Source organism: Sphaeramia orbicularis, chromosome 24 (genome assembly GCF_902148855.1).
Source record: "Sphaeramia orbicularis chromosome 24, fSphaOr1.1, whole genome shotgun sequence".
Taxonomy (NCBI): domain Eukaryota; kingdom Metazoa; phylum Chordata; class Actinopteri; order Kurtiformes; family Apogonidae; genus Sphaeramia; species Sphaeramia orbicularis.
In genome coordinates, this window is record NC_043979.1 from 24,110,431 (window position 1) to 24,130,905 (window position 20,475).

At 38.0% G+C, this 20,475-nt stretch overlaps 1 protein-coding gene across 10 annotated transcripts in view; it reads left to right on the forward strand.

Annotated features, from left to right (window-relative positions):
• Window positions 1-20,475, forward strand: part of eya4 (EYA transcriptional coactivator and phosphatase 4) — a 59,231-nt gene that overhangs the window by 13,960 nt on the left and 24,796 nt on the right. For 8 of the 10 annotated variants that reach the window (XM_030128958.1, XM_030128959.1, XM_030128961.1 and 5 more), the window contains exons 3-4: window positions 14,648-14,697; window positions 17,839-17,960. In XM_030128958.1, coding sequence (XP_029984818.1) covers window positions 14,648-14,697; window positions 17,839-17,960 — 172 coding nt within the window. Of the gene's footprint in view, window positions 1-10,517; window positions 10,917-14,647; window positions 14,698-17,838; window positions 17,961-19,868; window positions 19,953-20,475 lie in introns of those variants that run through there. The other 2 variants (XM_030128967.1, XM_030128966.1) reach the window with 2 other exon arrangements.

Sequence of the window (20,475 nt, forward strand, 5' to 3'; positions counted from 1 at the left end):
AACTGTAAATGCTATGCTTGGGTCTGAATTCTTCATTAATTCAACTCCACAGGTCCATCTTCAACCCTATTTCTGAGTAATGACACCAGAAAGGTCGTTTTCAGCGCTGGCCCTTTAAATACAAATGAGCCACTTCAGGCCCCACCCCCTCCAGGTTGTTGGCTGTGCTGCTCTGTTCCGTTCGGCCACTAACTGAACATTTTAGGTAATCGACTCGAAGTGTGGACATATTTTCAGTATGGACTACAACTACTGCTGCTGCTGACAAACAATTATGTCGTACTCTGAGAAATGTTCATCGAAAGTCTGGACCTTATATGTGCAAATGTCATGACATAACTAGTTATAGATGTAACAAATTAAGAAGGAATTGCAACATGTTGTAGAAATCCACTCTGGAATTAATATACAGATAGCTTTGCAGCACCTGGAGGGTTCAAATTCAAACTTTTTGAACTTTTAGGGTACCCAAATACACAAATAAATGTACCAAAGACTAATAAAAGTGAGTTTAGCAAAATATGACCTCTTTAAAGGTGCTGTTTATGCTGCTGGTAAGAAATGATATCCACCATTATCACTGTGCATCTTCCTGTAAACATGCATTTGATGAAAAGAAGCTTAAGCAACCGCTTTAGACTACAAATGGAGCAAATCCTGCGTTATATAGAATAGAATCTATATTTCTATTTTATAAAAAGGAAGTGGACTGTCTGTATGTCTTGGGCACCACACAAAATCCGGAAAGAGCTGACTGCTGCAGTTTGGTATACTTTTGTATATTTGGTCAAGGAAGAGACTAGTGAAAACAGCAAGTTGATAGGACCAATATTTGGGGAGATATTAGTAATTTTGGAATATAATAGGCTTACAATCATGTTGCTATGCCCAGAATCATAGAATCATCATTGAAGTGGGTTACCTAGCAACAGATAAACAATAGGGCCACGTTGCTATGGTGTCAAATTTCATGTGCAGAAACAAGACATGCCAGCTGAGAGGTTATTCAACTGAAAATGCCAGTGGAATTTACCAAGAAAGTAAAGGAATGAACTGTATCTAGAAACCCGTGGTTCCCCATGGGTCCATTCGCTAATAGAATAGAATATCTTTATTGTCACTGTAACCAGTAAAACAAGATTTAAAAGTGCTGACCAATCTTTACATCATATATAAAATTTTATATAAAACATAAAAATAAAAGCACCTAAAAAAAAGCAGGTATAGAACAAGCAGAAACCCATCACTCACTCATGTGTCTCATATGTCTTATTATTTAACTTCCTCTATATGTCTAATCTTTCGTAAGGGATTTATCAGTGTTTATATTAATATTCTCCTCAGTATTTTGGATTTTTTAGTGGAAATGAGGTGTTTCCCTGTATTTAATTTACCATTCCTGTAGATGTAAATTTGAAGGTTATTTTATCAAAACGGATGAAACTGAAGTAAAAGTGAGTTTTTCAACAAAATGCGTCATTAACTAAACCTCAATACAAGCCTGTACTCTAGCCTTTACTGGTAAATGTTATTATTGGCCAGAGATAAGTGTTTACACATTCACTATGGAGTCTCTTAATGTCCAAATGGGCCATATCTGATGCTATTAAAAAGCATAGAAATTATATTTATCTGAATTATTTCAATGTATTGATTCGATTAGTGGTTCAGAACTTAAGAAACATTGTTGTGTAGGTTTAGAGAATTATCATAGAATTCCATCAGCATTGTTTGATTGTTATGTATTTGCAAAAAGACTCAAAAGTAAGTGTTTTAATGCATTAAGCTGATGATCTTATACATTTAGTTGAGATTTTCACTTTCACGGTACCCTGTTTGGTATCTGGGAAACATAACTTATCCGTGCTACAAAGCTGTAAGATGGATGTTTTCTCATTTTTCAGATCTGCTATTGACTTTGGGGCTCAATGTGAGCTCAGGGTCTAATTTTAGCTCTGTTTTTGTCTTTTTTTTTCTCTCTCTGGGCAAGACAAAGGTTCAAATACAAGTGATACTTGAGGCGTAGAAACCTGCCTGTGCACGACTGTGTGTGCGTGTACTTTCATTTCTGTGAGCCTCAAACGGTGAGCGACGCTAGCGGAGCAGGTAAAGAGAGGTACGCCACAGAGAGAGAAGGAGAGAGAGGGAGATGTTTTTGGAGTCTACCTATTCATCCAAACTCCTCCTCCTCCTCCTCCTCCTCCTCTACCTCGTCCCTGGTCCACAAATTCACCCTGTTCTTCCCTTTCACTCCCTCACCTCTTTTTTTTCCCCTCTTTCATGGCTTCCTCGTACACCTGAAAAAGGGGCATTTTTGGAGGTATAAAGAGAGGGATAGTTTTACACCTCCCCAGGCTGGGGGAACTGTGGGGGTAGGAGGAGTGGTGGGAGAGGGGAGGGAGGGAGGAGGCTCAGTACAATGTATTTTACATGAAAGGAAGGGGATAGAGTTACCACGCCGATAACCACTCATACAAATGGGGAGAGTAGAGAGCTTTGAGCAGGGGACAGGTAAACGGGTGACACTGTGTGTGTATGAGAGAATGTGGAGGATAGCTAGAGATGGAGGTTGTGTGTTAGTGGTGAGTAACATCCTTCGTGAGTGTCTTTTGTGGTCGACACACACCAGCCGATGTCAGAGACAAGGTTGGTTGGATGATCAGGTTGCACAGGTGTGTGCTGATGCCAGTCTTAGTGCATGACTGTGTATGTTTGTGCAATAATGACGATGAAAATGCTTTTACTAACTATTACAAGTCTACAAGTAAAATGCCTCCAGAATAAAAGTGGGCCTAGTGAAACTTTACCAAGTTTAAGTCACTAATAAAGAAAATTTAAGTCAAAAATGCTGGTTGGCTGTCGTTTCCAAGACAGGTTTGGGTCAAAATGTGAAATTCTGGGAATTAATAAGAGAATTGGTTTTACTTAAAAGGTGTGTTTGTCTCAGAGCTACCAGATTTACTTTAAAACACTGTCTGAACATTACAATACATTCACTTTACCGGTTCTTTCTAGTGGAAGATTTATAATACTGTTGTATAAATGAACATGAACCAGTAAGTAAAGCAACACTTAATCGTATACATTGAAAAAATCAGCTAAACAACACTTGTTTTCTAATTCATCTTATTAACCCTTTCATGCATGAATTATTAGAACCTTAGTCAAGGTATGAGTGTTTTTATCCCTCTTTAGGCATGAAAAAAAACAATGCATTGAAATTTTTTTATGAACCTATTTTTCATGGAGTTACAAAAATGTCCCCTCAGCTGGACACCATGCATTAAATTTTTGAAGCAAAGAAATATTTAAAACCCAACATCAGAAAGTGATATACTGTGTGAAAACTATGAAATAAAAGCATTTTTCATGCAGCTAATCTGATGTTTTCTTACATTTGAGCATACTCTTATACTAGTTGTCACTCACGTTGTGGAGATAATATGAAAAAAAAAAAATTCATTAAGAAAAATGTTAATTACAGTCCAGTAATAATTAGCTATTGATTTACACTCAAACATGTTACTGCAGATCAGGTTTATCAAGAACAGAAAAGTTACAGTAATGGTATGAATTGCAGTGTATGGGATGGTGCATAAGTGTCCGCTGTGTTGGCTGATATTCACCGAAATCAACAAAACCCATGAAAATACATGAGAGCTGCTGTAGAGTAGCTGTCCACTGTAGTGACCAGTATGTACGAAAGGGTTAAAATATATAAGATTTAACACTCTCAAAAGCAGATAATTTCAAAAAAAATTTTAGATCAGCATTATTAGTGTTTCTCCCTATTTTTCCATATAATTATTTATTCATTACTATTTTACTATAAAAGTGAGTATTCATCAAAGTAGCACATTTTTAAAAAGAGATCCAAAGTGACATAAAAATAGCACATACAGAAAAATTAACTTATAACTTAATAATTAACTGAGGGATAGGTCTGTATGTTCCCTTTACTTTGTTGTGCTATGTAAAACCACTCTTTATAGCACTATTTTTCTTCATTTAGATGATTCTTTGTGTTCTTCATGCATGAGACCAATGCAAACAAACCTGAAGGAAAGTGAACATGACACAGAATGGGGTAACTGTGATCAGCCAAGATAAAACAAGGAGCTGAAACCTAAAGGAGACTCATAGCTACTCTTGTCACATGAACATATTTTGGATATAAAAAAGTTTGACTCACTAGAAAACTGTACTTTTGGTTTTAGTCTTGTGTTTGTTTAAAAATCCTTTAAAAGCTTGTATTTGGTTTTGATATTTCTGACTTTATTTACATTTTAGGCCTGCTCTTAGCCACTATTGTTGAAAATTATTTTTTGCTTGTTTTATTCATATTTTATTAAATCCTTAGTTGAAAAATTTGTATGAAGGTTTTTAGAAAGGAATAAAAAAAATTCAGTGTAAGAAAACACAATTGAAAGCATAGGTCAGGTGATTGAATTTATAAAGTGTTTACTGAATTTAGAGAAAATATGCCGTATGTGTTATGTATTGGTAATTGGATTATAAAATGACCTGTACTGAGATAAGGGATTTTGGTTGTATTGCGCAACTCTAATGTCCAGGAAATGAGTATCTCATGAAAGACCAAAATATAAGACAAAATGAATAATTAAGAGGAGCAGGCTCGTCCTCTGTCTGTCAAGAAAAAGATAAACTACTGTTGTTCCACTTGAAGAACAAAGATGTTTTCAAGAACCTCTTAAAAGGGAGCGAGGCACCTCCATCTCCTCACACTTAAAACACTCTTAATGTCAACAAAAACCAAAGCCGTGTCACTTAGCCGTCTAATATACTGCCCACTTCTTGCTCTGCTCTGCTCTGATGTACCCGTGCCATGCTACTGTTTTGTTTTTTCTGTCTTTTCCTTTTTTTTTTTGGACATCATCAGGTGTGTTTTGGGACGCCTTCCCATACTCCCTTCTCTCCTTGCTGTGAAAATATTTCATCAGGGATGTTTTTGGACGACCCCCTCCCATTGGGGTCCTGCTTGGCTAATAATAAAGTGCTTGAGTTGTCAAGCGCTCCAGCAACACCCTAATCTGTTCTGACAGCTAGTCCTCCACATACACTCTCAGATGTGCAGCATACACACATGCATGTGCGTGTGCGTGTGCACCACTACAGACATCTGTGTGTATGTCTGCAGATATGTGCTCACAGACAGTCTATCAATCAAGGTGTTTATTGGGGTTGGAGGATAAATGCTGTGGGATAAGGCCACATGCTGTCACCATGGTGACTGAGCTAAAGGTGGCGAGTGCACAGTTGGAGACAGTGGCCCTGGTCCAAATAGGTCCCTGGGTCTGTATACATCACACACCCAGTTCTCTGTGGCTTCATACATAAACAGTACCATTGAAACTGAAGCCTGTTTTAGAGGGTCAGTGTGCCACAATGACAATAAAAAGGCCTGTTTTATTCTCCTGATTCCTCCCATGCAGATAGTATTCATTTCACTGATGAATTCCTTTTGACAGGCAATACTATGACAGACCTCAGTGTTTTTGGTGGAATTTCTTTCTACTAAAGAAACAGTCCTGGTGTAAAACACTGACGCAATTCTATACAGAACATATGATAGTCCACAACAGGGGTGTCAAACTCATTTTAGTTCAGAGGCCACATTCAGCCCAATATGATCTCAAGTGGGCCTTACCAGTAACATAAGAGTGAAAAAAGTAAAATTACATTATGAATGTGTTTACATCTATAAAGTTTCTTCAAAAATGTAAACAATCTGAAATTTCTTAAGAAAAATAAGTGAAATTTTAACAATATTCTGCCTCAGTTTATCATTTCTACATGTACATTACAACTTACAAACCACAGCGCATCTACAAATACGCAAAACATTTAGTAACAGACATAATATTGTTAAAATTGCACTTAAGATATTTCAAGTTGTTCATATTTGTTCAGGTTATTCACATTTTGTGTGAAAGGATAGTTTGTAAATGGAAACATTTTTAAGGAATTTTACTTTTTACACTAAAACAAAACATAAAAATTGGGAGTTGTTATTATTTACTGGTTATTATAACAGTATTTTACTGGTCTGATCCACTTTAGATTATATTGGTCTGTATGTGGAATGTGAACTAAAAAGATTTTAACACCTCTGATTGTTAATAACTTAAGTGTAATTTTTGCATTTCAAAAAATCATCCCGCGGGCCAGATCGGACCCTACTAAGTCATGTTTCATTTGTTTTTAAATGCAGTAGTAATCTAAACTTACATTTTGACATGATTTTTGTCACAAAAATTAACCATATTAAGACTATTCACATCTCCCCCTTTTCATGTGAAGAATATCTATGTAAACAAGGTATGGAGGCTGGTGCACACCTAAAGTCTTCAGAGGACAGGTACGTAGGGGCATAAGGTACAGGGTGGGGAAGCAAAATTTAAAATGAACATTTAGTTGTTTTTTCTCAGCAGGCACTACGTCAATTGTTTTGAAACCAAACATATATTGATGTCATAATCATACCTAACACTATTATCCATACCTTTTCAGAAACTTTTGCCCATATGAGTAATCAGGAAAGCAAACGTCAAAGAGTGTGTGATTTGCTGAATGCACTCGTCACACCAAAGGAGATTTCAAAAATAGTTGGAGTGTCCATAAAGACTGTTTATAATGTAAAGAAGAGAATGACTATGAGCAAAACTATTATGAGAAAGTCTGGAAGATACTATTAAAGAAGAATGGGAGAAGTTGTCACCTGAATATTTGAGGAACACTTGCGCAAGTTTCAGGAAGCGTGTGAAGGCAGTTATTGAGAAAGAAGGAGGACACATAGAATAAAAACATTTTCTATGATGTCAATTTTCTTGTGGCAAATAAATTCTCATGACTTTCAATAAACTAATTGGTCATACACTGTCTTTCAATCCCTGCCTCAAAATATTGTAAATTTTGCTTCCCCACCCTGTACAAGTGAAGAAGAAAACAGGTATCCCGCACACTGTCCAGTCAACTAGCAAAAAACTTTTAATATAAGAACACAACGTTTCAGTCCTCTGGACCTTTTTCAAGCAGAGATTTAAAAAACATTAAATTAAAAAACATTTAAATCTCTGCTTAAAAAAAATCCAGAGGACTGAAACATAATTATCTTATATTGAAGTTTTTTGCAAGTTGATTGGACAGTGTGCGGGATACCTTTTTTCTTCTTTATAAGAATCTCTATGTAAACACACAAATATTTCCTTAAGGCCAATACAATATTCCTTCCTGCTTACGTGGAAATCAATTTTCAGTTTATAGACAGGAAAAAAGTGATAGGAGTGCACATCAATCACATCCATGTGGTTTAAGAAGTCACAGAACGGTTGACTGGAAATGATGTGAATCACATGGTCACTAGATCTCACCCCTGTGGAACACCTATAGGATGACCTGGGCTGATATGAGGACACATCATACAGCACTATCCACCAAAATCATCAAAACATCAAATGAGGGATGATCTTTTGGAAGTATGGTGTTCATCAGTCCAGTACAGTTCAGAGGCTTGCAGGAAGTGTATACTGTATATTAATAAACTATATTACAAAGACACCATGGTGGATTCAGACTATAATAATTCAGTTCACTTTTAATTATGTAGTGTAATTAGTGTAACTTTTATTAGTCTTCGGTACATTTATTTGTGTGTTTGGACCCTAATAGTTCAAAAAGTTTGAATTTGAACCCTGCAGGTTTTGCAAAGCTATCTTTATATTCATTCGAGTGGATTTCTGCAACCTGTTTTGATTACTTCTTAATTTGTTGTGTTTTATAACTAGTTACATCACAACATTTGCACATATAAGGTCAAGACTTCCGACGAACATTTCTCAGAGTACGACATAATTGTTTATCGGCAGCAGCGGTTGTAGTTCATACTGAAAATATGTCCAAACTTCGAGCCGATTACCTAAAATGTTCAGTTGTTGGTTGAATGGGACAGAGCAGCACAGTCAACAACCTGGAGGGGGCGGGGTGTGAAGTGGCTCATGTGCATTTAAAGGGCCAGCGCTCAAAACGACCTTTCTGGTGTCATTACTCCGAAATAGGGTTGAAGATGGACCTGTGGAGTTGAATTAATGAAGAATTCAGACCCAAGCATAACATTTACAGTTTATGTAGACCACAGGGAAATGTTTTAAAATGCATAATTCCATTTAAAAAAGCAAAATATCACTCTTTTAAGAGATTATATAGACAAGAAACCTAACAAATACAGGGGCAAGCCCAAGGTGATAGTGGAAAGGAAAAACTTTTCATCATGATGTTACTTGATCGGGTGATGATACATGATTAGGTGAGTATTATTAGGTTATAAATCTGGCTGTGCCATAGCTGATAGACATGACACACTACCAATTTCACCCAGACCAACCATCATTTTTTTTCTTTCCTGTGGTTACTTACTGACTGTAAAAACCTACACAATACTGTCTGAAGAGGTGTGTATGATACTGGCTGTCTTGTATTCCATAAAACCTACAAAAAGGGAAAAATCCTCACTCTTGGGTTGTCATTCCTACCTGAATTTCCGGGTCCCTTCCCTATAGCTGTACACTCCAGAGTACTCCACACTCCTATTGTTCAACATCTCAGAAGTGGTGGAACACATCATGTAAGGCCAAAAAACAACACAATTAAACCATGCTAGTTTGTCTGTTACAACATTGTTTGGCATCCCATCCATGGTTGGTTTTCGTCCATTATGACACAAAATAAGAGACAAAATAATGACCATCACATCTTAAGGATATTTGTCTAGACACGATCCTACATCTTAAGTGTGCTGGAATGGTTCAGTCAGGCCGATATCATGTGGCTTGAACCTGGAATAATATTGGTTTTCCATATACAGTTGCGGAAAAAATTATTAGACCACCCTTATTTTCTTCAGTGTCTTGTTAATTTTAATGCCTGGTACAACTAAAGGTACATTTATTTGGATAAATAGAATGATAACAACAAAAATAGCTCATAAGAGTTTAATTTCAGAGCTGATATCTAGTCATTTTCCATGGTTTTCTTGATAATAACCAAAATCACTTCAGTTCTTACATCAATATCTATGGCACTGTACTGACAAAAACAGTGTTTTTAGGCATTCCATGTTTTCTTTTCTGTCTGTTTTAGTCACATGATACACACAGGAGTTAGTACTTGATTGCATAACCATTGTTTTTGATGAATTTTGATGGCCTAATAATTTTTTCCACGACTGTAGGTTCAGGTTTTTACATTGCCCCTGTAATACAGTAATGGACACCCTTGAAATTTTATTTCAAATATTATGAAATATTTGTGGAAAAATCTTTTTTTTTTGTATCAATAGGTGTGGCTGCATCAGACAGACACAAACAAAGGCAAATTATTTCTTTTGTTTATTATTAACAAGAAAAAATAACAAAACTAAATTCTTGACAGTTTCAACGTGTTATATCATGGATGTGTTTCATTATTTTGCAGAAATATTGAGTTTTAACCTTGTGCAGAGGCATGTGGTTTTTTAGAAAGGAATTCAATGACTTAAAAGTTATTCTTTATGCAATATATCACAAATACGTGGGGTGTCCAAAAACATATTTCCGCCAGTGTATGCAGCAATAGCTTTACAACTACACAACTGGGTCTAATTTTCAGATTTTTCTACTTAAAGGAAAGTGAGAAACTCAGGTGAACCAACTTTAGCGTTTTCCTCCCTGATAAACACCTTAATAACCACAGTGAGAGAGTGCCATCTTCAGACGGAGGCAGCCATGAGAACAAGTGTGTGTTTCCTGGGTGTGTGTGTGTGTGTGTGTGTGTGTGTGTGTGTGTGTGTGTGTGTGTGTGTGTGTGTGTGTGTGTGTGTGTGTGTGTGCTGAGGTCCGTTTACTACACCCACCTACCCACCCATCCCATCCCATCCCACCAGCTCAACTCCACCTCACATTGGACACGTGTGGAGCCCGTGTGGTTCCAGTTAACAGATTGGATGTGTGTGCTCAGGTGTGTGTGTGTGATGGTGAAGTGTGTGTATGTGTAAAGGGGAGGTCAAACACATGGTGTGAAGTTTATGGTTTGGCCTGTATATTCTGCTGCACAGCAAGACATTGACATCACATCTGCACCATGTTGCCATCTCCATTTACCGTTTAAGCTTCTTGGAGGTAATCATGCCAGGATTTAATCTAAAATCATACACAGGGTTGTTTTTAATTTTAGGGGCTCAGGCTTGTTTAACTATTCAGCATATGTAAAAAAAAATATACAGTATAAATAAACAAGTGAGTTACAATGTGGAATCTACGTGTTACTGATGCAAAATATAATATAGCTACTAAATTTCAGTTTTGTAGTCTTAAATGTAGGCTTGAGTGGGTCTGTAGTGAGTGACAGCAGGGAGAGGAGGAGGAGGATAGAGAAAAAAGAGGGGGGAGGAGGCAGAGACAGAGGAGGAGGGAAGCAGGAGGAGTGAAACGTTCCCCATTACCGGAGTCGAGGAAGACAGGAGCCGTGCATGGATTGACCTGAGAGGCAGAGAGGGAAAAAAGAGGGGAGAGGGAAGTGTGCTTTAAATGCACTGCTTTTCTTTTTTCCAGCCCTTACATGCCTGCTCAAAGTGAAAGCGAGGGACACAAAGAAAAAGAGAAAGACAGAGCGCATTTTTCTCCGGTAGAGCTTGAACAAGAAGAACGTGACACCTGGAGTCTGAAGTAAGAGGCAGGTAGATGGAGACAAGGAGCGTGTGAGGGAGAGAGAGAGAGAGAAAGAGAGAGAGCGAGCGAGAGGGAGAGCGAGCGAGTGTCATACGTGTGCTGTGTCCTCTATCTGGACGGAGGCTGGTGGATCGTACAGCTCTGTAATGCTTTGTGGAAGTATAGGACTACTAAGTGACCTGATTGCAACCTAAGGTAAGAACGGATTCCTAATCGCGCTGAAAGAGTGTGTGTTTCATGCACAAACCGATGCTTTTTCACTTGGACCGACAGCATCATTTAGTCAGATATTATGTGTAAGTTCTTAATCTTGGTGGCCGTAATATTTAATATTTAGTAGCATATTAATAGAATATTAAAATAAGGTTAATTGCATTGCTGTATTTATTGTGTTTTTATTAGTGAAGCTCAGAATTTTTAATGAAACAATATTCCGATATACAATAAATGAGGTTGAACATTACAGCTTCTTTTATCATAATTAATAAAATGTTCTCTTTAAATGTGTGAATTAACACACATTTTAACGTGGGTCTTCTGAACGGCACTTCTCCATTTCATTAGGATGGATAATATTATATAGCAGATTTTTATTTTTATTTTTTTAAGCCGTCACAGGCCATTTGTGTGTGTCCTCCTGTGTGTTTGTGTGCAACTCTGCATAGTATCAGATGTCCCGTTGCAGATGGGTTGGGTTATTACGAGAAACACATAAGCACTATTCTTTTTTTATTCCTGTCTTACTGATTCGTATGTTTTATTTTGATTTAAAAAAACAAATTAAGGAGCAAAATTCAGATTTTTTTTTTTTTTTCCCACTGTCTCGTACCTGTTGTGTGTTATCACATGCCTTTAAGGGTCAGTTCAGGCCTCAGTCTGTCATTACATCCATTAAATGATAAATATTATTAGCAAGTCACAGCACAAACATAGCAGAGTGCAGTTCCCGTAAATAACTGATTGTTATTAGTGCTAATTACCTGGGGTATCTGTATTTATCCCTCAGGGGGTTGCTGGGCCCGACAGGTTGTGTTCCAGACCGGTCATCCGTCCAACCAGGTTAAAGGTCACCTATTTAAGTGGCTCAGATGACACAAATGGGCCTTTTAGGCATCACCGCCACCAAAGAGCATGCTCAGAGGCCCTTAGTTTTGTTATTGGAGTTGAAATCAAGGGTGTTTTAATGCAAGACACGAGGAGATGATGATGCTAAATATCGTAATGTTGGTGCTTGAATATTTGTAGCTTTTTTTTTTTTTACTTCTACTTATTTTGATAGGATAATTTTAATTTATGTCAATTAATAAAAATCATTTGACTTGCAAATGTAAATAATACAAGATGCTTTCTGGACATTTTATGCTGCAGAATAATTTGAGCAGTAAACAGACAGAATCAATTTTTAATTCTTTTTTTTGTAATTTTATTAAACGTGTATGAGAAAGACGGAGGTGAAAAACACGATGGTCTCAGACAGACGTCGACTGTGAGAGTGTGAGCTCGGATGAAGCTAGATGATAAAAGCTTTTCAGGATCAAAGTGTGCGTGTGCTTGTGTTTTCACAGATCATGTTGAGACAGAAACAGCCAGGGTTGTGTGTTTCCATGTGTGTATGTGTGTTTCCGTGTGTGTGTGTGTGTGTGTGTGTGAGCGCACATATGGGCTGCTTGTATGTAGTCCTGTGTGTGTGCGCTACATGTGGATTGCAGTTTCTCACGGCCGTGTTGTTGATGTCGTGACTGACAGCCTTGTTAAATTTCAGTAAAGCATGAAACGTGACATGAAAGTGGCTTGTGTGTGCGTACTTGAGTGTGTGTGTGTGTGTGTGTGTGTGTGTGTGTGTGTGTGTGTGTGTGTGTGTGTGTGTCTGTGTGTAAAGTGATCCATACGAGGGCACCGGCTAACCTCAGAACCCGGCCTTAAACATCTAAGTGCTGCCTCTTATTGGCTCTCAGCGGGATCCTCTAATCAGAACCATAACACCACAAACCAGTCCTCTATATGTACACACACGCACACACACACGCACACATGCACACACGCACACACACACACACTGAAATGCCCTAGTTTCCAGATACCTGGAGTTGTGTATCTGCTTGTCCAAGCACTTTCTCTGTAACTTCCCTGTGATTGCGATAATGTGCAAATGACTTAAATTTTTTCAGCCTTCAAGAATTTGACGGCGTGTGTGTCCATTTTGTGTGTCTGTATGTGCATTTCCATGTTCAAGTGTGTGTTTGGCACCTTGCGCGTGCCCTACACCTCGACAGTGTGTTGACACAGTGATTATAGGGCAGCTGGTACACATTGGCTCTTGCTCCGCCCTGCATTTACTGTTCTAATTAGTTCCTGTTCCAAATAAGAGAGAGGAATTTTAATAGAGAACCGCTGGTCTGCAGTCTAGCGCTGCATAGCCACACAGAAAACTAGCCTATGTGTGAGTGTATGCTGCGATGGAAAGCTGCTAAGGTACTAGTGTGTGTGTGTTGTTCAGTTCTTGTTTGTATATCGGCGATGAAGGAAAAGTTCCAGTGCACAGTGATTGGCACAACCAAATGTCTCGGTTGCCCCCAAAAGTCGAGGATCTATTTAGTGTCTACAGTGACCCGTTTAAGGGTGAAGAGTGAGCCCTGTGACCTAACATGACCTCGCTGTGACCTTTCAACTCTTTGAGGGCTGCGGAAGGGGCTGGAGCTCAGGATGGAGCAGGGTCAAGGGTGAACAAGAGAAAGTTAATATCTGTCACTTAGACGAAGGTAGCACTTCTCTCACAGCAGTGGCTACAGCTACGGACGCAGAGCTTCAATTCACTGTTATTTCAGTCTGAAATGTTAAAACATCTGTCAGAGGTCGAGTGTGTTTTAGTCCTGTTGCTCTAGTACTGAACTTGTTTTTATTTATTTTAGTGACATTTTCTATGCTGCTCTCTTTAGCACATCTGTCTTGGAGAAGAGATTTTTAATCTAAATGAGGATTTTACCTGTTTAAATAAGGAATATTATAAAATAAAAACAAATATTAACTGTTTTCACTTTTCATATTACAGTGTGTTACAATCGCTCTCCCTCATAAAACCACATATCTCCAAATATGCTGATTTAGAACACTTGTTATAACATGAGGTATTAAGTATTCCTATATGGTCTGAGAAAATTCAACTTTTTAAACTAAATAAAATTTTAATTTATTTTAGTCTTACTGAAAATAGCATTTTGACATACATGAAGACAGGTCTATTTTTCTGAGTTCATGAAAAGCTGTTTTTTGGGGGTTTTTTTGATAATATGATTTTACAGTCTGTGATAGAATGCTTTAGATTCAACTATTTATCAGTATATAAAGTAGTTCAGATGATCTCAACCTTTAAGATCTACAGCTATAAAATGCAATATACTCATATGTGTAGAAATATAGAATAATTAATATTAATCCAAAAAACTTCATAAAGCCAGTCAGAGTTCATTTTACTGTGAATGAATTCTTTAATATTTCATACTTGGGCACATTTTAGTGATAAAACTTAATCTGTCAGATTTTGAATACTGAACTTTTACATGTAGTTGTGTATTCTGTCCTTTTACTTACCTAAAGATGTTAAAAATACACCACTTAGCATTTATTCAGTGTATAGTGTTACAAGTGATCTTTGAGCAATTCGCAAGTGCATTGATTCATGTATACATCTATATATATAATTTTTTTTTTTTTTTTCCCCGTTTCTTGGATGTGTCAGTTTGGGAGTTTATTTTGTTGATATTCACAACAGTCGATGATACAAATGTAAACAGTTGTTTATGCGACTGTTTTATGACACCATAAACAGTGGTTGTCATGTATGTGTATATCATCTAATGTCCATGGTGTATTTGGAGTATGTGTGTGTGTGTGTATAGGATTGGTAACATTTCCTCTTTCCTCTGCAGGTGAAGAAATCACACAGTGATTCACATGTTCCAGACCCTTCCGGTACCAGGTATGCTTGCATTGTGTCTATTTACATATAATATGACAAACAACATGAGGGTTTAAGCTCTGTGTGTGTGTGTGTGTGTGTGTGTGTGTGTGTGTGTGTGTGTGTGTGTGTGTGTGTGTGTGTGTGTGTAGCTGTCTTGTTATGTGTGTTGTGTTCCAGTTTTCTTGTTATGGCGAAGAGAGGTGAGGTTTCACTGCAGTTGCAAGCTATGATGAGGTCATCAACACTTTCTTCAATGCCTCACACACACACACACACACACACACACACACACACACACACACATACACACACACACACACACACACACTGCAAGCGGGAAATAAAGTTACAGATCCAGTTGAAGGACAATCACAGGGACTATACTGTACATGCAAAAAGCACAATTAATCTTACTTGTTAAACTGAATCCAAGGATTGAATATCAGTATGGAGTCCGTGTTGTATAAATAAACTGTACATTACTACAGTATATAAGATGCAGCATTGTCTGACCAGACCAGACCAGACATAATGTGAAAAGCAGAAAAGAGTTTATGAAACACCAGCTCTTGCCATCGCCTCCCGAGAGGAGCGAAACAGATGAAAGTGGGAAAAAAAAGGACAAAATAATTTCCTGGTGTTGAGAGACAAAAGAAAAGGATGGATGAAGACTGTTAAAACACACCAGAGAGCAATAAGTGAACAAAAAAAAACCCATATTCTGTTAAAGTTCTTAACTTATGTTGCATACACGTTATTGTGTGAGAGCTTGGTTTGATATGTTTACGTCAAAGCTGTTAATGTTAGAACAGTGATCAGTGTTGAAAATGCACACGAGAGCAGAATTGAATGTTTAGCTGTAAACAGAGAAAAGTTTAGACAGAGGGAGTTGATGCAGAGTGTTTATCTTTGACTCGTTCTCTTTTTTTGCACCCCTCGGCGGTGCCTTACTCATCCGGTGAAAGCTATATGTTTATACCTGTCAGTCCGACTGTGGGTTGTAGTCATGCGTGGTGATGCTATCTGCCCGTAGCATTGACGTGGCCTGTTTCCAGACCACGACGCAGATGTACACTCTCTCTTTTACTAAACACACACATACACAGGGTAGAAGAACGGCAGCCCGCATTGGTTTAATTCTCCCTCCATCTCTGTCGGTTCTCGCTTTGATGTCTCACACAAGATCACAAGTGTGACCAACCTGCGGGCAGCGTGAGTCAAAGTTCGCATACACACTTGAACACACACTGACATAACATTAAACTATGTCTTCCACCAGTGGACGTGACAGAATGTGGGTTTGAGATGAGTGTATTGTGTTGCTTTTCATATTAATATACAAAAAAACCCCAATTATTAACACATTATTTCGATAGTCCACCTATAGAGAGTGTTTATAATGTTTCCACAGCTGCTCTGCAACTCCAAACTGTGTCTTTTTGCCTGTAGATGAATCATCACATTTCCCTAAAAATGTTGAATACCGTTGACTTTTTGTTGACCTTCTCAGGAATGAATTATGAGAAAAATCCTCCATATTATGTCTTGTGCGAGGCTGTTTGTATCATTCAAAAACTGCAGTGAAATGGTAGTTTAGTCTCACAAAGTTGATCTGTTTTAAGTAAGTATAACTTTATTTATCCCCAGAGAGGTCATCAGTTGTGCAAAAACACAACCTCACACAATAACAGGACAATATAGTTATAAAATATTACAAATACTGTCTGTATGTGGGCTGTTCATGTTAAGTGTTTTCTCATATTGGGGATTATGGACTTAAATGGAAGATTTGTTCAGAATCAGACTTATTTTTATTCGTCAAGTATGTAAATGCATGCAAGGAATTCTTTGCCAGTAGTGGTTGTCACTTTAGTAAATTGTAAATAGAGGATGTAATAAAAAGAAAAGTAAAATAAGAAAACAAGAAAGTCTATAAAGACACAGCACAACTTATGCATAGTTATGATGACATTTTTTGTGCCATTGTGGATATAAAGGGAGAGTTAACTGTTCATTCAAGTGACTGTTGTTGCTATTATAACAAAGAAAGCAGGTCCACATAAACAAACACTAGTAGCTTTTCTATTGACCCTCAAATTGCGCGAATATAACTTGCGCATAAAAATTTACCTTATGGAAAAACAGCAATTTCACCAAAACTCTCATTTTTTGATGAAAATATTTTGCGCTGGCAAGAGGTGGTTTTTTTGGGCGTAGCGAAATTGGTATATCGCAAAAAACTGCAATGGAAAGACCTTTTTTTCCGCAACTAGAGTCACATGAACAAAAAAAAGAACAAAAAAAAAATGGATGTTGATGGATATTACAACAAGCAAAGTTTTAAAAGAAACATGACAAAAAAAATTTAAATTTTGTATGGGATAGAGGGGTAAAATATAATAATAATAATGAATATATCTGTAAATCAACATGATATTTACATTTGTCGCCATGTTTATGGAATGACTTTTTGTGTCATCTCGCAACAGTAAATAAACACATCGCATTTGGGATTTAATGGAAGAACTGACATTATGTGCTTCTGTTTTTTTGACATTTTGTAAATATCGGTAAAGTTTTGTGCAGATGTCCAATGGAAAAGCCACTAATGATATGTAACGGACTGAAATCTACCCCAGTATTTATTCAGACCATAGACACTATATATTATTCAGTCATCTTCATTTTGTCATTTACTTCCACCTCTCTTTCCTCACACCCTCCCCTCCACCATTACCACCTTGTGTGCTGGTTCATCCCAGTCATGCATGTGGAACACATTGTAAAACTGAAGCATGCTGGCAGCCTGTGGGTTTGTATTGGAGCCCAGACACACACACACACACACACACACACACACACACACACACACATACATAAATACACACACTATAAAAGAGCCAGCAGGCCCGCAGACAATGTCTAGCACCTCTGAACACATGCTCATGTAAGCTAACGGGTACTGAGAAGCATGAAGTTTACAACTGTGTGTCTATATGTCATGTGTGTGTCACTGAGAGCATTCAGGAAGATCCTAACGTAACATATACAGGCGGGAGATTCCCAGCTGTACGAGCGTTTGGATAGCTGTTGATTTGAGCTATTCATTCAAGATTCTCAGTCAGTCTAATTCTCTGTCCCTCTCCTACCCCGGCGCAGGTCTATGGAAATGCAGGACCTAGCCAGTCCTCATAACCGCGTGGGAGGTGGAGATTCGACGGGCTCCAAACTGGACAAGAACAACCTGGGCAGCCCCTCCATCACCACCAATGGAACCGGAGGTGAGAGGGCAGAACGGCAGGAGGAAAAGGGCACTTGTGTCATAGTGGGATGGGTCACTTTAGTTTAGTAAGTTTATTTGTGCCGACTGTAAAAGTACATACACAGCACATACATATCCTAACAAAAACCTGTAAGAACGCATAAGATGAAACAATTAAAATAAGTAAAATAGTGATTAAGATAAGAGTTTTCTCTATTTCTTTTCTATATTGCAATTTAATGTAATCATCTTAATTTGTGAAGTGCCTTGACATAATCCTACATTATGACTGAAGCTAGATGATTCTAATTGAATTCATTAACAACAATAATATTCACTCTAAAATATACTATTATAAGCAAACCACACACTTTGAACTTAACAAAATCCTTGGGAAAAATAATATGTTTTTAGTTTGCTTTAAAGAAAGTGATACATCAGAGTTGGACGATAGTAACTGAAGTCAACATTAGATGATTTGGAGTTTATTCAAGGTTTAGGGCATTTGTTTTGGCAAAATCAAATTTTTGTTAATTTGTAAAGAACATCATTGTCAGTTCAATCATCAGACAGATGTCAATACATTCTAAAAAATACTGCGGTCTCACTTTTTCAGACTGCCCCTCAGCCCAGGCCAGATGTGCTTACTGTAATTCTCTTTGGCCAAGTGGTCTGATTAGTGTAATGTAATCAAACCTGTTGAAAAACCTTCAGTCAAAGGCCTTTGTCCTGCTGTGATAAGTGCTTGTTGTGGAATTTATAGAGACAGAATGAGACACGCACATGCAAACGTATGCATACACACCCGTGCTGGCATCAGTGCTTGAATAAACCGCTGGAGAATGTGTGTAAACACACGGTGAAGCACTTTTGCTCTACTCCGCTAACCTCCTGGCAAAGTGTGTGTGTTTTTGAGTGTATATGTTTGAGTGCAAGCCCAAAATCCCACTGGAAACTATTTCCTCTACAAGAGCATTAAAGCATCACTGCTCTCTTAGATGTCAACACCAGCAAGTCTACTCCGTCTCTCCTCCCCCCACCCCCCCTTTTCTCCCTTTCTTTCCCTCTGTCCGTCTGTGTTCCCCTTTCCTTCTACTTTTTCTGCGTTCACCCTTGACCTCCCCCGCGCTCTTTTTTCATCCTCTGCAATCGTTTTTGACAAGACCGCTTGATGTAATAGCACTTGATGTAAGTGCTTTAGTGAAGAGTGATTCTTTGATCTAATGGTGATTTAACCTAAATGGAAACCGCTTTTAATAGAAATGTAACGGAAAAAGTGAGATGTAGCATTTTTGTCAACTTGATGTGACACACATACACAGAAATAACCATGCTCCGAGTGGACGTGTGCATTCAGACCATATTAGAGCACATTAAATCATTTTTGATGAGCTCATAGTTAATGGCTTATGCAGACAGACCTGGGGACTACATACTCGCAGCCAAAACAAACTACATACCCAACATTCCCCTCACCTGACATCAGCCAGCGGTCCGGCCCGCAGGCCATCTCCATGGCAACTCATTTGTCTTCATTAGGGCTTGTCCGAAGTATTGTATTGCTCCCGAAGGAGATTAATAAAGTTGTCCGGAATTAAATTGACTTCTCATATGGTCTGTGATGATGAGTTTTAATCATGTTCTGTGAGAAACAACTGAAAAACAGCATGTAAGATATTAACGTGTTTAACATGTGTGCTCCTTTTTCGAACACTGACATCATGTAACTGTGATAACGTGAAAAAAATCCACGAAAAGCATGCAAGTTTACAAGTAATATATTGTTAATTTGTAAGTATTGTTATGCAAAACATAAAGTACTCCTTTCCAAATAGTACCATACAAATGTCTATTTTCAAAAATTATAGACACCATTGGCGTGTGGATCTCAGTGAGTCATTTCCTCATCATCTTCCCACCCCTTTAGGTGAAAACATGACAGTGTTAAACACGGCTGATTGGCTGTTGGGCTGCAGCAGCCCGCCCCCCGCCTCGGGCTCCAAGGACTATGGTACAGAAGGTGCATGTGTGTGAATTCAAGGCTAAAAGTCATCTTACCAAAAAATGCAAAAGGGCTGGGTTTTCTATCATTTAGGCTCGCCGTAGATCTGCTGTTGTTTGTGTTGGAATTGCAGTGCTTTATTTTTTGTTTGCTGTGCGGTGACGTCTGCTCATGGATCTTATCGTTAATTTATCACAGTGTGTATGGGGTTATCATATACTTGCAGAGTTCCTGCCAGTCAAGGAATTGATGACTTTGCAGGCAACAAATATCAGGGGATTTTTTACTGTAGTATCATCTTGCATGGTTTAGTTTTTTGTTTTGGTTTTTTTTTCACAATTTTCTCCTCTGAGCCAAACACTGACATTAAAATATTAAGGGGAAAACAAAAACCTTAAGGTTCTGAGTTGATTATGAAAATGTTTTATACTGAGAAATTTTATATTAACAACAAGGGGAATCCTGCACATGGCATTTGTTGGCAAGCTGGAACTGCATGGTAGTTTTCTGCTCTTTATCCAGTGAGGGGTTT